General features: G+C 39.2%; 2 protein-coding genes across 4 annotated transcripts in view; one reads left to right on the top strand and one right to left on the bottom strand.

Annotated features, from left to right (window-relative positions):
* The window catches only part of rgs6 (regulator of G protein signaling 6), a 100,365-nt gene extending 94,724 nt beyond the window's left edge, over nt 1-5,641 (top strand). For all 3 annotated transcript variants that reach the window (XM_085247489.1, XM_085247488.1, XM_085247490.1), the window contains exons 15-18: nt 1,603-1,789; nt 3,017-3,106; nt 3,638-3,691; nt 4,419-5,641. In XM_085247489.1, the coding sequence (XP_085103615.1) occupies nt 1,603-1,789; nt 3,017-3,106; nt 3,638-3,691; nt 4,419-4,469 (382 nt within the window). In that variant the 3' untranslated portion in view covers nt 4,470-5,641. The remainder of the gene's footprint in view (nt 1-1,602; nt 1,790-3,016; nt 3,107-3,637; nt 3,692-4,418) is intronic.
* Nucleotides 5,642-7,094: 1,453 nt separating this feature from the next.
* Nucleotides 7,095-13,628, bottom strand: part of lama2 (laminin, alpha 2) — a 233,020-nt gene continuing 226,486 nt past the window's right edge. Inside the window, exons 69-74 of the mRNA XM_085248215.1 lie at nt 12,953-13,030; nt 12,593-12,662; nt 12,302-12,430; nt 11,921-12,051; nt 8,388-8,607; nt 7,095-8,222 (exon numbers count right to left, since the gene is read on the bottom strand). Coding sequence (XP_085104341.1) covers nt 8,062-8,222; nt 8,388-8,607; nt 11,921-12,051; nt 12,302-12,430; nt 12,593-12,662; nt 12,953-13,030 — 789 coding nt within the window. The 3' untranslated portion in view covers nt 7,095-8,061. The remainder of the gene's footprint in view (nt 8,223-8,387; nt 8,608-11,920; nt 12,052-12,301; nt 12,431-12,592; nt 12,663-12,952; nt 13,031-13,628) is intronic.

Below are 13,628 nucleotides of genomic sequence, written 5' to 3'. Positions count from 1 at the left end.
CCTAGAACACTTAAAGAGAAGCGCACAAACCACACTAAAATTCTGCTCATCAAAATTTCAGGAAAAGAAAAGAGTATTAGAAAGGAGCAATACTGAGCTACAATGTTATGCAGATGTATCTCTTCTAGTATTTTTTTTTTTACTCTGTTGGATAAATCTAAGATAAAAACAGTTTTTGAAAGGTCTTATCACCATAAACAACAATGTTGTATCGAAGAGAAGAAAAAGATGCAGCCTTACAACTCTGATAAAAATAACAAGACTGAGCTAATGAGGTACACATCAATTTTCTTAACTGCTCATTCAATTAAAAGTCATAGCAGCAGCAGTAGAGCCTGTCCCAGCTGGCTCTGCTGGGTGAGGTGCAGAGTACACAACGTGCCCTACCACAGGGCCTCTTTAAACAGACAACCACACTCCTCCTATGCATTTAAGACGTAATTTAAGTTGTCGTGCCTTAAAGGAAAGATTCAAAGGGAAATAAGATTTCACAGAACTACTTTACTTCTGTCTACACATCAAAAACAGAGTTGTAGAGCACCGGCAGTAAGCATACTAAGAGAAACCGCTAGCCCGACGATCCATCACACGTCACAAAACATTTCAAAACTCGTGTTTTTAGGCTCATGGCAACTTTTCCTCAATCTGTCTGTTTAATTTTTAAGTCCATGAATGTTTTTGATTTCTTTGACTTGTTCTTGTAATGGTTTACAGCTCACATTAAATACAAATTTACACACTAGGCACTGTCATATTTAGTCCCTTATGCACCTATGCAGCAATAAGTGGGTGTTTTATAGTGTGTGGGTGGGAGAGAGAGATGAGGCATCTCTGAAATCTAGTGAGAGAGACAGAAACGTGTTAGGAATAAGAGTCTGGGGATGAACTGATACTATGGAGGTTGTTGATACTTCTGAGCCAGGGGGAGATCCACTACAGAGAAAAAACACACACACATAAGCAGGGTGAGATGCAGAGCGGGAGGGCATACACTCACATCGCTGTTCACCCTTCAGCTACGCCACCAGTCTCCTCACCTCCATCTATTGTTCTCTTCTTCTGGACCCTTAATTGCTTTTGGTTTTATGAGGGAGCTTTTGGAGGAGTGGCACAGAAAGAGAGAGTGTCAGTTATTGAGAAATAGAGAGTGAGTGAGCAAAGCACACCCCAGAGGTGCTTTGCTCTATATTGCTAAACCAGTCCACAGATCAATATAGATAGAAACTAATATTGCAGGCAGTCTGCTTCTCTGCTGCCCCTGGTATTTAACACAGTTTAAGTTTTTTCTCTGTGTCAATATTTAAAAGAAAATTATTCTCGTGTGTCGTCGAGGAAAGGAGGAGAAAGTTTTAAGAGCATTTTAGAAAGAAAGAAATCAAATACATGTAAGTCAATGTTCTGGATACTGACATGTTTCGAGAAAACTATGTTTGCTTTGCAGGAAGGTTTCACTTTTAATTTTACCGCTCTAATCATACAGAAAGCTTTCACTGTCCTAAACTCGCTAATCTATCTAAAGATAAGTTATCACCAGTTACATGTTTAGCATGCAGATTTAAAGGTCTATGCCACTGATGTGTGTTTCTGTTTGTGTTGTTGCAGGTTCTGGCTGGCTGTGCAGGAATTAAAGAGGATACCTCAGCACGAAGTTGCACAGAGGGCACAAGACATCTGGGCAGAGTTCCTGGCAGAGGGAGCGCCCAGCTCTATTAACCTGGACTCCCACAGTTACGAACGCACCAGCCAAAACCTGAAAGACCCTGGACGATACAGCTACGAAGATGCACAGGTGAGAAGCAAAGGAGCATGCAGTGCATTTGAGCTCAAGTAAAATTATTTGAACTTGAAAATTATAAAACCAGTCGGACTTCACAGGGTTTTAAAGTGGAGCTGATGTAACAATATATCAACCTCTTTAAACCTACATATAGAAATTATATGACTGGGAAAAAAAGAACCTGCTCTTAAAATCCTGTCCAGATTTATGCAACTTTTTGGCAAATGCCAGCTGAAATTTGTCTGGCTGAACTGAGAATTAGTGGTACTCATAAATAATAAAAGGTGAACTACAATACTAAGTGAATCCTAGAAAAGGAGTCATTTAGCAAATTGCATTTATTTCAGTTAGCCTCATTCTGTTCTCTCACTACTGAGAAAAATGTCCCTACTTTTGATCAGTGATTGCAACACATTTACACTGCAAATACACACCTCATATCCTTTGGAGTGACTTTTGAAAAAGTAAAGCAGACAGGCAAACTTACATAGCAAGGCCCCAGCCAGTCAGCAGATTTGAACCCAGGACCTTTTTGCTGGGAAACAACAATGCTAACTAATGCACCGCCATGCTTCTGAAGTTTAATTCTAAATGACCTAATTGTGTGACTGGTTGTCTGTCTCTGTGTTAGACCTGCAATAGACTGTTGACCTATACTATGACAGCTGGGATAAGCTTCAGTAATTTCCTGTGTATCAGGATTCTCCAGTTATGTGACTGACTCCAAATAGGCCTGCTTGAGGTCAAGAGTATTACCACAAGGCTCTATTCTACATTCCAACTTAAGTTGGTTATATCTCTGTGGGTTTTCTGTGCTTCTTTCAGAAGCTCTGCCCCACACTATTGTCTGCTCCATTTGTCTTTCTTACATGCTTCACCAGTATCAACTAATGGGTCTATATTGTGGAGTGATTTCCAGAGAATACGTCTCATTGGGAGATAGATGGGCGGGGGGGTACTGGGCGCTGCGTAGCATCTATTAAATTCCGTCTCGTGTCACAGGCTTAAATGGGACGAGTTAAACAAAGAAAAGATTTCTCCTGTCAGTTACCTGGCAGTGTGCCTCAATCATCCTCTCCCACTGAGAGGGTCTTGTTCAGTTTACTCTGCTTGAGTTGGCAAGTTTTGTACATCATCGACACATAGTTATATATAAACATAGCAGAATTGCACCGCCATCCTTCCGACGCAAACTTCTCCTTCTTACTTGCTGTGTATCCCATCTTTCTGACCTCTAAGGACCACATCTACAAGCTGATGAAAAGTGACAGCTATTCACGTTTCCTGCGCTCCAACCTGTACCAGGACCTTCTGATGGCGAGGAAGAAAGTAAGTGACTGTGTCATCTATTTATGAATTACTCTCTGTGGACATACAGAAGCTGTATCATTGAACATTAGCATCAGTGAAGCTGAGACTAAGGCAGGCTCCCCGACTTTACTTGGTAGAGATAAGTGGACCAGTCTTTATGACTTAATGACTGCTCAAAGTGCACACACAGCACTGTAACAGTCACACACCATGAGATACAGTATAATTTGTGAATATGTCAAAGGGCATTTTGACATGTTTGACACTGGATTGATGGGCAACCTGCCTCTAGCAGGGCCAGCTATGAGGCATGAGGGGTGCACCGCATTCGGTCAGCTAAATTGCTGAGACGACTGCTAACAGCCCTTTTTAGAAAAGAAAGTGGAATACGGCATAGTATTTTCCAGCAATTACTGTAATATCAGTAATGTTTAAAAATATGCCTGCAATCTTGTGCAATTTTTGCGAACTGACTCTGAAAGTGAAAGATGCAATTTTGGCTTCGAAAGAGTTGAACTCTCACACTCTTTACTTTTTGCTCGACTCTAGCCTGAAACGGAGCAGGGCCGACGCACCTCCCTGGAGAAGTTTACTCGCAGTGTGGTGAGTGTCCCGCTGCGTCTGGTTTTAATTATTACAGCTACTTTATCAAACTTTTTTTTAATTGTACATCTGTGCTAAAGTATTTTTTGTAGTCATTAGATACTTTTGCAGCTACAAAGGACATTTACTTTTTTAAAACAATGGTTTAAAAGAATGGCGTATTGAGTAATAAAGGACTGTCCATTGTACAAATTAGTTTGCCTAACTGCGTGACTGCAAATGAGGGAAGAGGCAGGATGCAGGCAAAACAATTACAATGTAAAATTACAGCTAAGCGGTTTGAGTGATTTCTGTATTCTTCAGTGTTCCCTTTGGGGTGCCATTTGCCATGTGTTGCCATGTTTGTTTTTGCTTTATGAAATGCATTATTTCTTTCAGTTCAATAGATGAAGCCTTTGGTTTGCAAAGACATGGAACTGTGACCAAACTATGCATTTCTCTGCAGACACATTATGAGCTTGATATCAAAGAAGAAGAAAAAAACGTCATTTAAGTCTTATTGGACTTCATATGGCAAGCTTGGAGCTCCCTAAGGCACCTCTCATTGCATTACTGTCCCCCCCCCCCCCCTTTTTTTCAGGGCTAATATAATGTATTCTTACCTTGAGATTTAATATATTTTTGCAGACAAAGCTCTATGTGCATGCAGGTCATCCTTCTTCTTTTTCTCCTTAGCTCCTTAGAAATCTTGAGAATAAAACTTTAAACTATGACTCTTCTTTTCCAGGGCAAGTCATTGACAGGCAAACGACTGACGGGTCTCATGCAGTCGTCCTGACAAGGCCTGGATGAAGAATAGGTGGAACCATACCCAGAAGAGCTGCTTACCTATGGGAAGCAGGTGGAAAAGGACCCTGGGGTGTGCTTGTGTAGCTATGGGAGGTGGATAAGTGCGCCAAACAAGCTTACACCACTGGATTGGACTACTACCACATGTGAAACTCACCTCAGATCAGTTCAAGCGGACCGACAGCATGCAATAAGTCACCAGACCTGACACCAGTGCTGTCACAGTGTAGATGATAAACAATGCTACTCCTCTTAGGAAGTTTCTACAAAAATCACCTGTACTAAGGAAAGCCGGGCTCAGTTGTTTCTCTCTCTATCTACTCTCATGTTAATATAGTAGCTGAAGAGGCTATTGCTTTTACTTTCAGTGATATAAACACGGAATGCTTGAATGCCTTGACAGATGTCAAACGAGACTTAGATTAAATGCTGTAGCTAGCTGTTTTATCTCATCATTCACTACGATGATATAAGGGAATGAAACACTGGGAGCAGTTTACAGATGCTTGACTGCCAGGTGGTGTAGTACACTGAACTTATGATTGACTAAAGCTTTTAGATCAACTTACTATTGTATGACACAAGATATGCCTCTGTATGTCCAATGCCGATTTACTTGGTTACAGTGTGCGCTCACATTTAAATCAGCACACTTGCTGCTTTTGTCTGTCTCCCTGCACTTATAGCTGTGTAATGTAGTACTGTAGTTGGTACAATAGTATGTGTTAGTATGTGCAACAGTAGCTACTAATACTGAAGTTAGTACAAGCACAAGCTGAAATGTCTGCTTTTAAATTCAAGTAAAGGGCACCAAACACGAAGGCCACACGTATCCTGGAAAGCTAACCAAAATCAGTGTTGACCTGATCATTTGGACATATTCTTAATCTACAAATCAATAATTACTTTGCCCTAAACATATGTTGTGGACACCCAGAGGTGAACATCTTGTCATAAAAAGGTGAGTTGGTAGGTTTACAAACAGTTGTATTGCTTTAAACGGGTGGGTGGATAAAGGTTAGGCTTTACTCTATCTTCTAAACATTCCACTGCAGGCGGCCACAGTAATGTTTATTTGGCTGACTTCTTACCATTCTTCACTTTGTGTAAAGATGACAATAAAAGAGGAATGCACAATAAAGACGGAGTTTTGGACCCTTATGTCAGCATGTCCATTTCTTCTTACAGGGAAAATGCATCAGATGACACTTTCAATAAAATCCCAGAATAAATGCATGTAACATGTAACAGGTGCATCTTTGCACTTTGTAGTTACATACTGCCCCCTAGTGTCCGTTGGGTAGTAAGTACTGGTTAAACGTCTCACTTTCTGTCATTTGCTGGCACGTGGAGCAAAACCATTACAGCTGGGCAACAAGTACGCTTTAGAAATGTACTATTAAAACCTAAATGTTAAACAGTGCAGCTTTAAAGTGTTGTCGCTCTTGAATTTGATGCTTGGGAAATAAAGACTGATTATTACATCTAATGCTACAAAGAGCTTTTAGTATCTTGCCATCTTAGTAATAGCTGTGAAGTGCAATAGCGCCATCTGGTGGGCATTTTATTAAGAAACGGTACATTTTTTTTCTCTTTTCTATTATTATCTTCCTCCTGTAAGTCAGTCTTATATTAATCTTCATCAAACAAGTATGACTACTGTTTTATTCCAATAGTCTCCATGTTATATTTGAATAAGGCATATCTTTTTTTAGATTTCCCTCTATACACCACTACAGTGGGTTTCAAATCCAGCAATATGTGATTCAAGTGCAGACTTTCAGCTTTAATTCATGAGGTTCAGCAAAAGTATTAGAAATATTTTGAGAGGCTCAAAAGTATTTTGACAATTGACAAGAAGTTTGAGACTGTTGCCTTGTTATTCCATGACAAACACTCGACCCACCTCTGGTTAATTCCAAATGTTGAACTTCATTTTGGTAACTGAGACTGTCAATATGACACCCAAACAGATGTCAGTGCAGGTAAAGGACTTTGACCTTAAGGTCAAAGTCACTGATATTCATAACTTGTCTGAGATTTTTACTAGATGCACCTGTAGTATTGATTTAGACATCGTACACTGCCTCAATCTCAAGTTATTGTGTTCACAAAGTTAACGGCAATACCCTATCAGCAATTTACAGTCAAGAGGTAAAAATGAGTGACTGGCCAAATTATTATGGATCTAACTGTACACTTCCTGGATAAAACCATTTTGTCCCGAGTATCAAATTTTTTATTTTACTTTTATATTTTAGTGATTCGTTAGTGTATGTTCTACATATAGTTGTAAAGCTTTAAGTGCATACTCAAGTTTTGTGGGAGAGATCAAAACACTTAAATGTTTCTTGTGCATTATTGCTTAAAAACATTGATCAAAAATTCAGACGTTCTAAACCGTTTTTTAGAAAAGAAGGTATACGAAGAACAGACAGGGAAAAAAAAAAAAACAAATCCTGGTGCAACTGTTTCCAAGATAAAAGACAAAACTGAACTTATTCAAAACACCAAAAAATATCCCAAAAAGCAGCACCTGAGTACTGTAAGCACATGTATTGCAATGCAGGATTTTAATACTTTAGATGACAAACTGAAACACAGTGAGACTCACTTCATAGCCATTACAAATTTATTGATCAGAGCTTCACATTGTGCGCAGGTCTGATAATAAACTGACAACTTCTTAGTAGATGTTTAAGGTTATATTTGAAGAACTGGGATGGGTGGAGTGTAAAAGCGAAGCTTTCGATTTACCGTTCGATCCACGTCCCTACCCTCATCCTATGGTCATGAGCTGTGGGTAGCGACCAAAAGCGAGAGAAGCGGCAGAAATGGACTTCCTCCGAAGGGTGGCTGGCCTCTCCCTTAGAGATAGGGTGAGAAGTTCAGCCATCCAGCAGGGGCTCAGAATAGAACCGCTGCTCCTCCAAAGGAGGCAGTTGAGGCGATTCGGGCATCTGGCTAGGATGCCTACTGGATGTTTTGGGCATGTCCCACCGGGAGGAGGCACTAGGGCAGACCCAGGACATGCTGGGGAGATTATAACTCTCGGCTGGTCTGGCAACACCTTGGTGTTCCTTTAGACAAGCTGGAGGAGATGGCTAGGGAGAGGGAGGATTCCTTGGGCTGTTGCCCCCACGACTCAGCCCCAGATAAGCGGAAGAAGATGGATAGATTGATGGACGAATTTGGTACTTTAAAAATCACACTGAGCAATAGCATGTTGGTAGCATCAGAATAATTGTTTGGTTAGACTTGTTGTTGTTTATATTTCAATTTGAGTGAAGAAAAACGCTCAGAAAGACATTTTTGATGTTACAATGCAAAAAGTGTAGCTGAGCTGGGCACTTATTTTTTAGGTACTTACACCAAACAAATGAATTGTGAGTAGAATTAATGAATGGCTGTAAAGGTACACTAATTTGGGAATAGAGAAACGTGTCACGAGTTGCAGGACTTAAAAGAGTAATGACTACACAGCTAACACACAAATTCACTCTGAGGAAATGGGTCAACACATAAATTGGCATTAGGTCCCTTGGGAAAGCTGAGACCTTATTGAAAAGCAGTAAGGAGAATTAGGCAGCGACAGCGGGACAGGAAAGAGGCTGGACTCCTCTAATCTCCAGAGCCTTGTTGAAGTGCACCTCCATGGTCTTAGAAGACTTGGTGATCTTCAGGTTTCTTATACAACCATGAAAAGAGGTGCTGGTAGAAAGAGCTGCCTGGTGAACTCCAGCTGAGACAGAAACAAAAACACATAATCAAATTTACTCCATAATCCCTGAACAGGCTCTTCTCCTGTAACAAGTATGTTTTCTATATATGCTAACAACAATTCATATGTGTTGGCATGTTTCTTTACATTTGTCCAAGTATCATTTTAGGTAGGTGGCATTCATACCAGGATATCCTCCAACATATATGGGGTCGCTGGTGTCACAGGTGACAGAGTGTGCATACGGACTGGCTGCATCGCTCTGCTTCCCATCAACCACCAGCTCCAGCTTGTTCCGTTTCTTGGTGGCGGTGACGGAGTGCCACTGTCCATCACAGAAGCCTTCTCCCTGAGGAACGTGCACTGCCGTAAAGCGCCCAGCTCCATTGTCAACATGGAAGAGCAGCTAAGAGGGAGGGAAAGGCACATGGAAACAACAAACAAGCTTACTGCATGTAGTCAAACTAATTTCATAATTCTTCGAAATTCTTTGAAATTAGTTTGTGAAAAGTTTTATAAAGTTTTCACAAAAAATACTAAGTAAAAATTACTTTTTGTGACAAGTTTATGTAAAAAAATAAAATCCTCAATTTGTGGAGATGGACCAAGAACATGTTTGATAGTCCCAAACCTCACAACTGAAAAAGCTTTCTCTCTGGAGGTTTTTTCCCTTTATGTTATTTTTGCTATTTTTTAAGGTTTTTTTAAGATCAAATTTGTATCAATGTCCTTTTCCTCTAAGCAGCATTTATTTTATTTTACAATGGACTAAAATCTTAAGAAAGGACAAGTGTTTAATTCTTCTGTTGCTTCTTATTTCCGGGCCTGCTTCCAGCACAAGGTTTAACATTCCTGTTGATTTTAAAACAGATTTATGTTTTCTTCATTTGAACATACATAGTTTATGTGCTATGGTTATGCTTAGCATTTGAGCACATTCTAATATTATAGTTTAATTTGAAATCTGGTTAGGCAAATCTATTACAAATACAGATATTAGTGTTGATGGGTATTATATGTATATAGGACTGAGTGACCTAAAAAAGTCAGGGGTATTATAATATTTGGCAAAAACTCTGAATCAGTGAGTTTTTGATCATTTCAGTTTTTGGTACTTGATCCTTTGAATCCCTCCAGATTACACTTGGCTACTCCAGAACATCCTCAGTTGTCAGAAGTGCACTACCCTCTTTAATGAAGCTTTTATTAAAAGGGAATTTTAAGTAAATGGTTCTTATGGAAGACTTGAATTGGAATAATTTAAGTTTGCTGTGACTCTCTAAATCAATTTCAGATTACTGACAACTAATTCAAGATATCCAGGAAATTTTTAATGCTAGAACCGCCAAAGAGGTCACTTAGCGTTAACTTATTTATTTATCGCAATCGTTCCACATTAATGTCCAGCAGCTTCGGTTGTTGCTAATGACGACGACCTTCTGTTATGATTTTGTTGCAGAAAGAGCAGAGCCATGGATAATTTTCAAACAAGATATAAAACATGTTTACTGAACAAAATATATATATTAAAAGTCGAGATACTCACTTATATTACAACGTTTACATATGCTGGATTCTTTCTATAACTGAGCACTGAGATTTATTACAAACCTTAAAGCGTTTACCTGCCACTGTACATTGTGTGCTTGTGCTGGGAGGTCTGTTTGTCATTTCATAGCCTCAGCCACTGGTACATTCTTATTTTTAAGGTCTTATTTATATGGTCTGCGCCTGTCTTACTGACTTCCATTAATCAAAAAATTGTGGGAATTACTTTTATTGATTTTTCAGGGTTTATTGGTGATGACATTTATACATTTTGGTTGCTTTTGTATTTTATTTTTATTGTTTTTATTTTAGAGTACTTAACTTGTGTATTTTTTTCTGTGTGTTACCAGTTTTTTGCAACTTCACTGCTGTATTTCTTGCCTAGAAAACTAACACACTTGTAAAAGAGATTTTTGATCTCAATAGTTATACTGTCCTGCTTAAATAAGTAAAAAAGTCAGTGTTTAACCGCTTAATATATCTGTAATATTATAATGTGAGTTTTTAAATATGTGCATTTCACACAAATATTATTCCTTTATACTATAGTCCATTATACTACAGTCAGGTTAGTGCAGTTTTTAAAGTGTGTGGCACGCCCCACTGGAGTTCTGACAGGTGGGGCGCAAGTTACCTGGCAGAAAAGTCATGCAGAACTAATGTTTAACATCAGAATCACTTTTACGGCGGAAAGAAACAAGAAATTTGCAGCAGTTACGTTAATAATATGCGCATCCGCTGCATCCCTGAAAAGCTGCACACAGCCACGCGTGTAATTCAACAGCCGCAATAAAGAAGTGTAGTGAAAAGTGCGAACATGTGGTTGTGTCTGTCGTCCATCGTTTACAGTGGTGCCAAAACCCAGGATTGGGCTGCATGTTCGCACTATATTGCGCCTGTCGACTTACACACGCGAATGCAGCTTTTCGGCTACAGCCTACATATATCAACAACAACAACAGGACCCAGTTCATTCTGTCCTAAGCTGGGGAGACGTGACTGGGGATGCCGCACCACAGGTGCGTCCATCTCCCCCGCAGCCACGCCCCAGTCCACGCCCCGCCGCAGCTCTGCTGTCAAAAACAGGCTGACTGCAGCCTTTAAGAGTGAATAGCATTAAACTCTCACTAAATTATATATTTTTCACCTCTGTTCACAAGTTTCTGGGGATTTCTTTTTTTATAAGACTAAGACTGAATTTTATTTTTCTATGTCTGGCAATGTTCACATTCTGTTTAACTTTTTACCTTTTTGAAGAAGTGGTGCAGACTAAAAGTTAAGAAATAGTTGTTTGAAATGAAAGTTGTTTGTTTAAAACAAAAATTACTGAATGATTCATTGTGAATGAGTTTATTATCTAAATAAAGTTGCAGCCAGGCTTTTCTGTCATTATTTTGTTTAGATGGGGCTTGAAAGTATTTCTTCTTGCCACGTGGGGAATGATGTAAAAAGTTTGAGAACCACTGCGCAGTGCAACAGTGGCTGGAAATTGCAACATTAACAAAATTATTAAGACCATGTACAATGAAACTGAAAGTGGCCAATTCAAACATGGCTGCTATGTCTGTGACCATAATTGCACCAAACGGTGTCAGTCTGCAACTGAATGGCTTCAATGTGTTAATTACATGCAATCTGTTTGTAATAATCGCAAATCTGTTACACAGAAATTCACATTAAGTACTTATGTTGAAAGTCCAGCCAGAACTTCATAGATCTGAAACTAAAATTCAGGAGTTCATGATGTCTGTGATTTAATTGTAATATGGCAATGGAAGCAGTTGGCAACCGGTTCAGTAGAGTCCCTCAGTGTGTCTAACAACAGGAAACTTATTGTGGAACACGTCACAGACAAATTGCGCTCATTGGTGCAAAGTGACCAAGATTGATTGCAATGTGTTGGCAATTTTTCTGCATTTATAAATCAGACAGTAGCAAAGATTTACTGCTGATAAATCTGTCAGAAATGATTACCCAAAGGTTAAGGGCATTGCATGTTCAACCTCTGGACAACCAGCTGGTCACCACAACTACTTGCATTCAGTCAGCAAAGGTGAAAAAAATCCAGTGCAATCCCTGCTGTTTTTTTCTAGTCACAAGGAGGGTCTTATCCTATATTTACTATACACACTATATTTGGTGCGACTGAGCCATAAATGAGTGTTGCGTACCTTGCCATCGACAATTTCTAGCCCCAGTCCATCATTGCCTTGATTACTGACTGCCAAAAGCACTCCACTGGTTCTGCTGGTTCGGAACTCTAATGCTATGGACACATCCAGACCCACTCTATAGGATGAGACTAGATAAAGACAAAGAGTAACTGTTGGTGAGAAATGGAAGGCACATTTTGTACAAAGACATTCCAATAAGTAAAATTTATTCAGATCAATATATAATAAAATAAAATAAAACAGCAAAAGAACCAAAATCAGGTCATTGCTAGGTAATTTATATGCATGTACAACATGACCAGGAAAAAAATGAAATAAAACAAAAAAATCCCAGCCTTATGTTCCCCTTTCATGTACATGCTCTGAGCGTCATCTCACCTGCTTTTAGAAAGCCAGTGCCCTCAAAATAAGTGCCCGTCTCAGTAGCAACGAAGCACCTTCCAACCATATGACTGGATGTGGGTGTGGCCATGTCTAGTTTAAAGTCAATCATGGACTCAGAAGAACCTTGATAGAACGAGAGCAAGTTAATAAAAACTATTTGGGCACATTCAAAAATAACATCTCGTATATCAAGCTGTTACACTATTCTTTTGAGAAAAAAACACAACAAAACAAAAGAGACATTAAAACCAATAGGCACTCATTAAATACAATACAAACCATTACCTGAAACACCTCCTACAGGGCTTCCAGCCACCCTAAGGTCACGAATACATCCATTGATACTATAGAGAATCTTGATGAAGAAAAAAAAGAGTTGATAAAAATGGCTTTCGTTGAACAAAAATCACTCAAAATCTGACTGATACTAACTTCAGTCCTCGAAAACTGGATAATCATGCTAGAAGTTCTTAATTTTTATACTGAAATGACACTCAAGCTATTTCAGTTAATCGAAAACAACTAAACTGACAACAAACAAGTGAAGCACCGAAATAAAAATATGATGGCATGTGTTGACATGCAATGAAAGACTTATTACCTATTTTTAAATGGTGTGTGCGTGTGTGTGTGCGTGTGTTTTACCGGTCCTATTCGTTTTGTGGTATAGTTTTGTGGTAATCCGCCAACGTACAGAATCCCCACCACATCTAACAGGTCAGCCTGGCAACAAGAACACAGTTCATTAACGCAATATTTTTGCAGTGCTCACAGTCACTTTGACACACAATTTCATCTCTATTAGTATAGATAATAAAAGCAATTCTGTCTGTCTGCGTCCTACATTATTGATTATTACAATAATGTGTCTCGAGATGACCATGTCAAGGTGATGTAGCAGAGAAAATTGACAAGACACAAAAATACAGCATAAAAATATAAAATTAGAAATGCAAACAGTGAAAACACCCCCTTGCTGGGCCACAGTTTAAAGTCCAAATATGAACAAATATTTCCTCTCCCAATGCAACATGCAAAGAGTCTTTTCTGATGCTTCCTCTGTGATTTTTTTCCTTTGTGCTACGCAGTGTTGTAAAACACTTCATTTTGGTTTCCTGCACTGCTGTGTACAACATCTTTGACATAAATCATTGTGAAACTTTGTGTTAGCCACAGTTTAAGTTCATGATTTACTGAATGACATAATGGCAAGAGTTTGACTACCTCATTGTGACGATAGAGGGCAGAAACAGGACTTGGGCTCAGTGATGCAAGTTCAACTTTTAATTCTAGGTTTCAATGTTATGGAGCTGGTTCTCTT

Source organism: Mchenga conophoros, linkage group LG15 (assembly GCF_057382185.1).
Source record: "Mchenga conophoros isolate Kocher_MC1m ecotype Shallow Benthic linkage group LG15, M_conophoros_male_GT1.1, whole genome shotgun sequence".
NCBI lineage: Eukaryota > Metazoa > Chordata > Actinopteri > Cichliformes > Cichlidae > Mchenga > Mchenga conophoros.
This window is presented reverse-complemented; position numbering and strand designations above follow the sequence as displayed.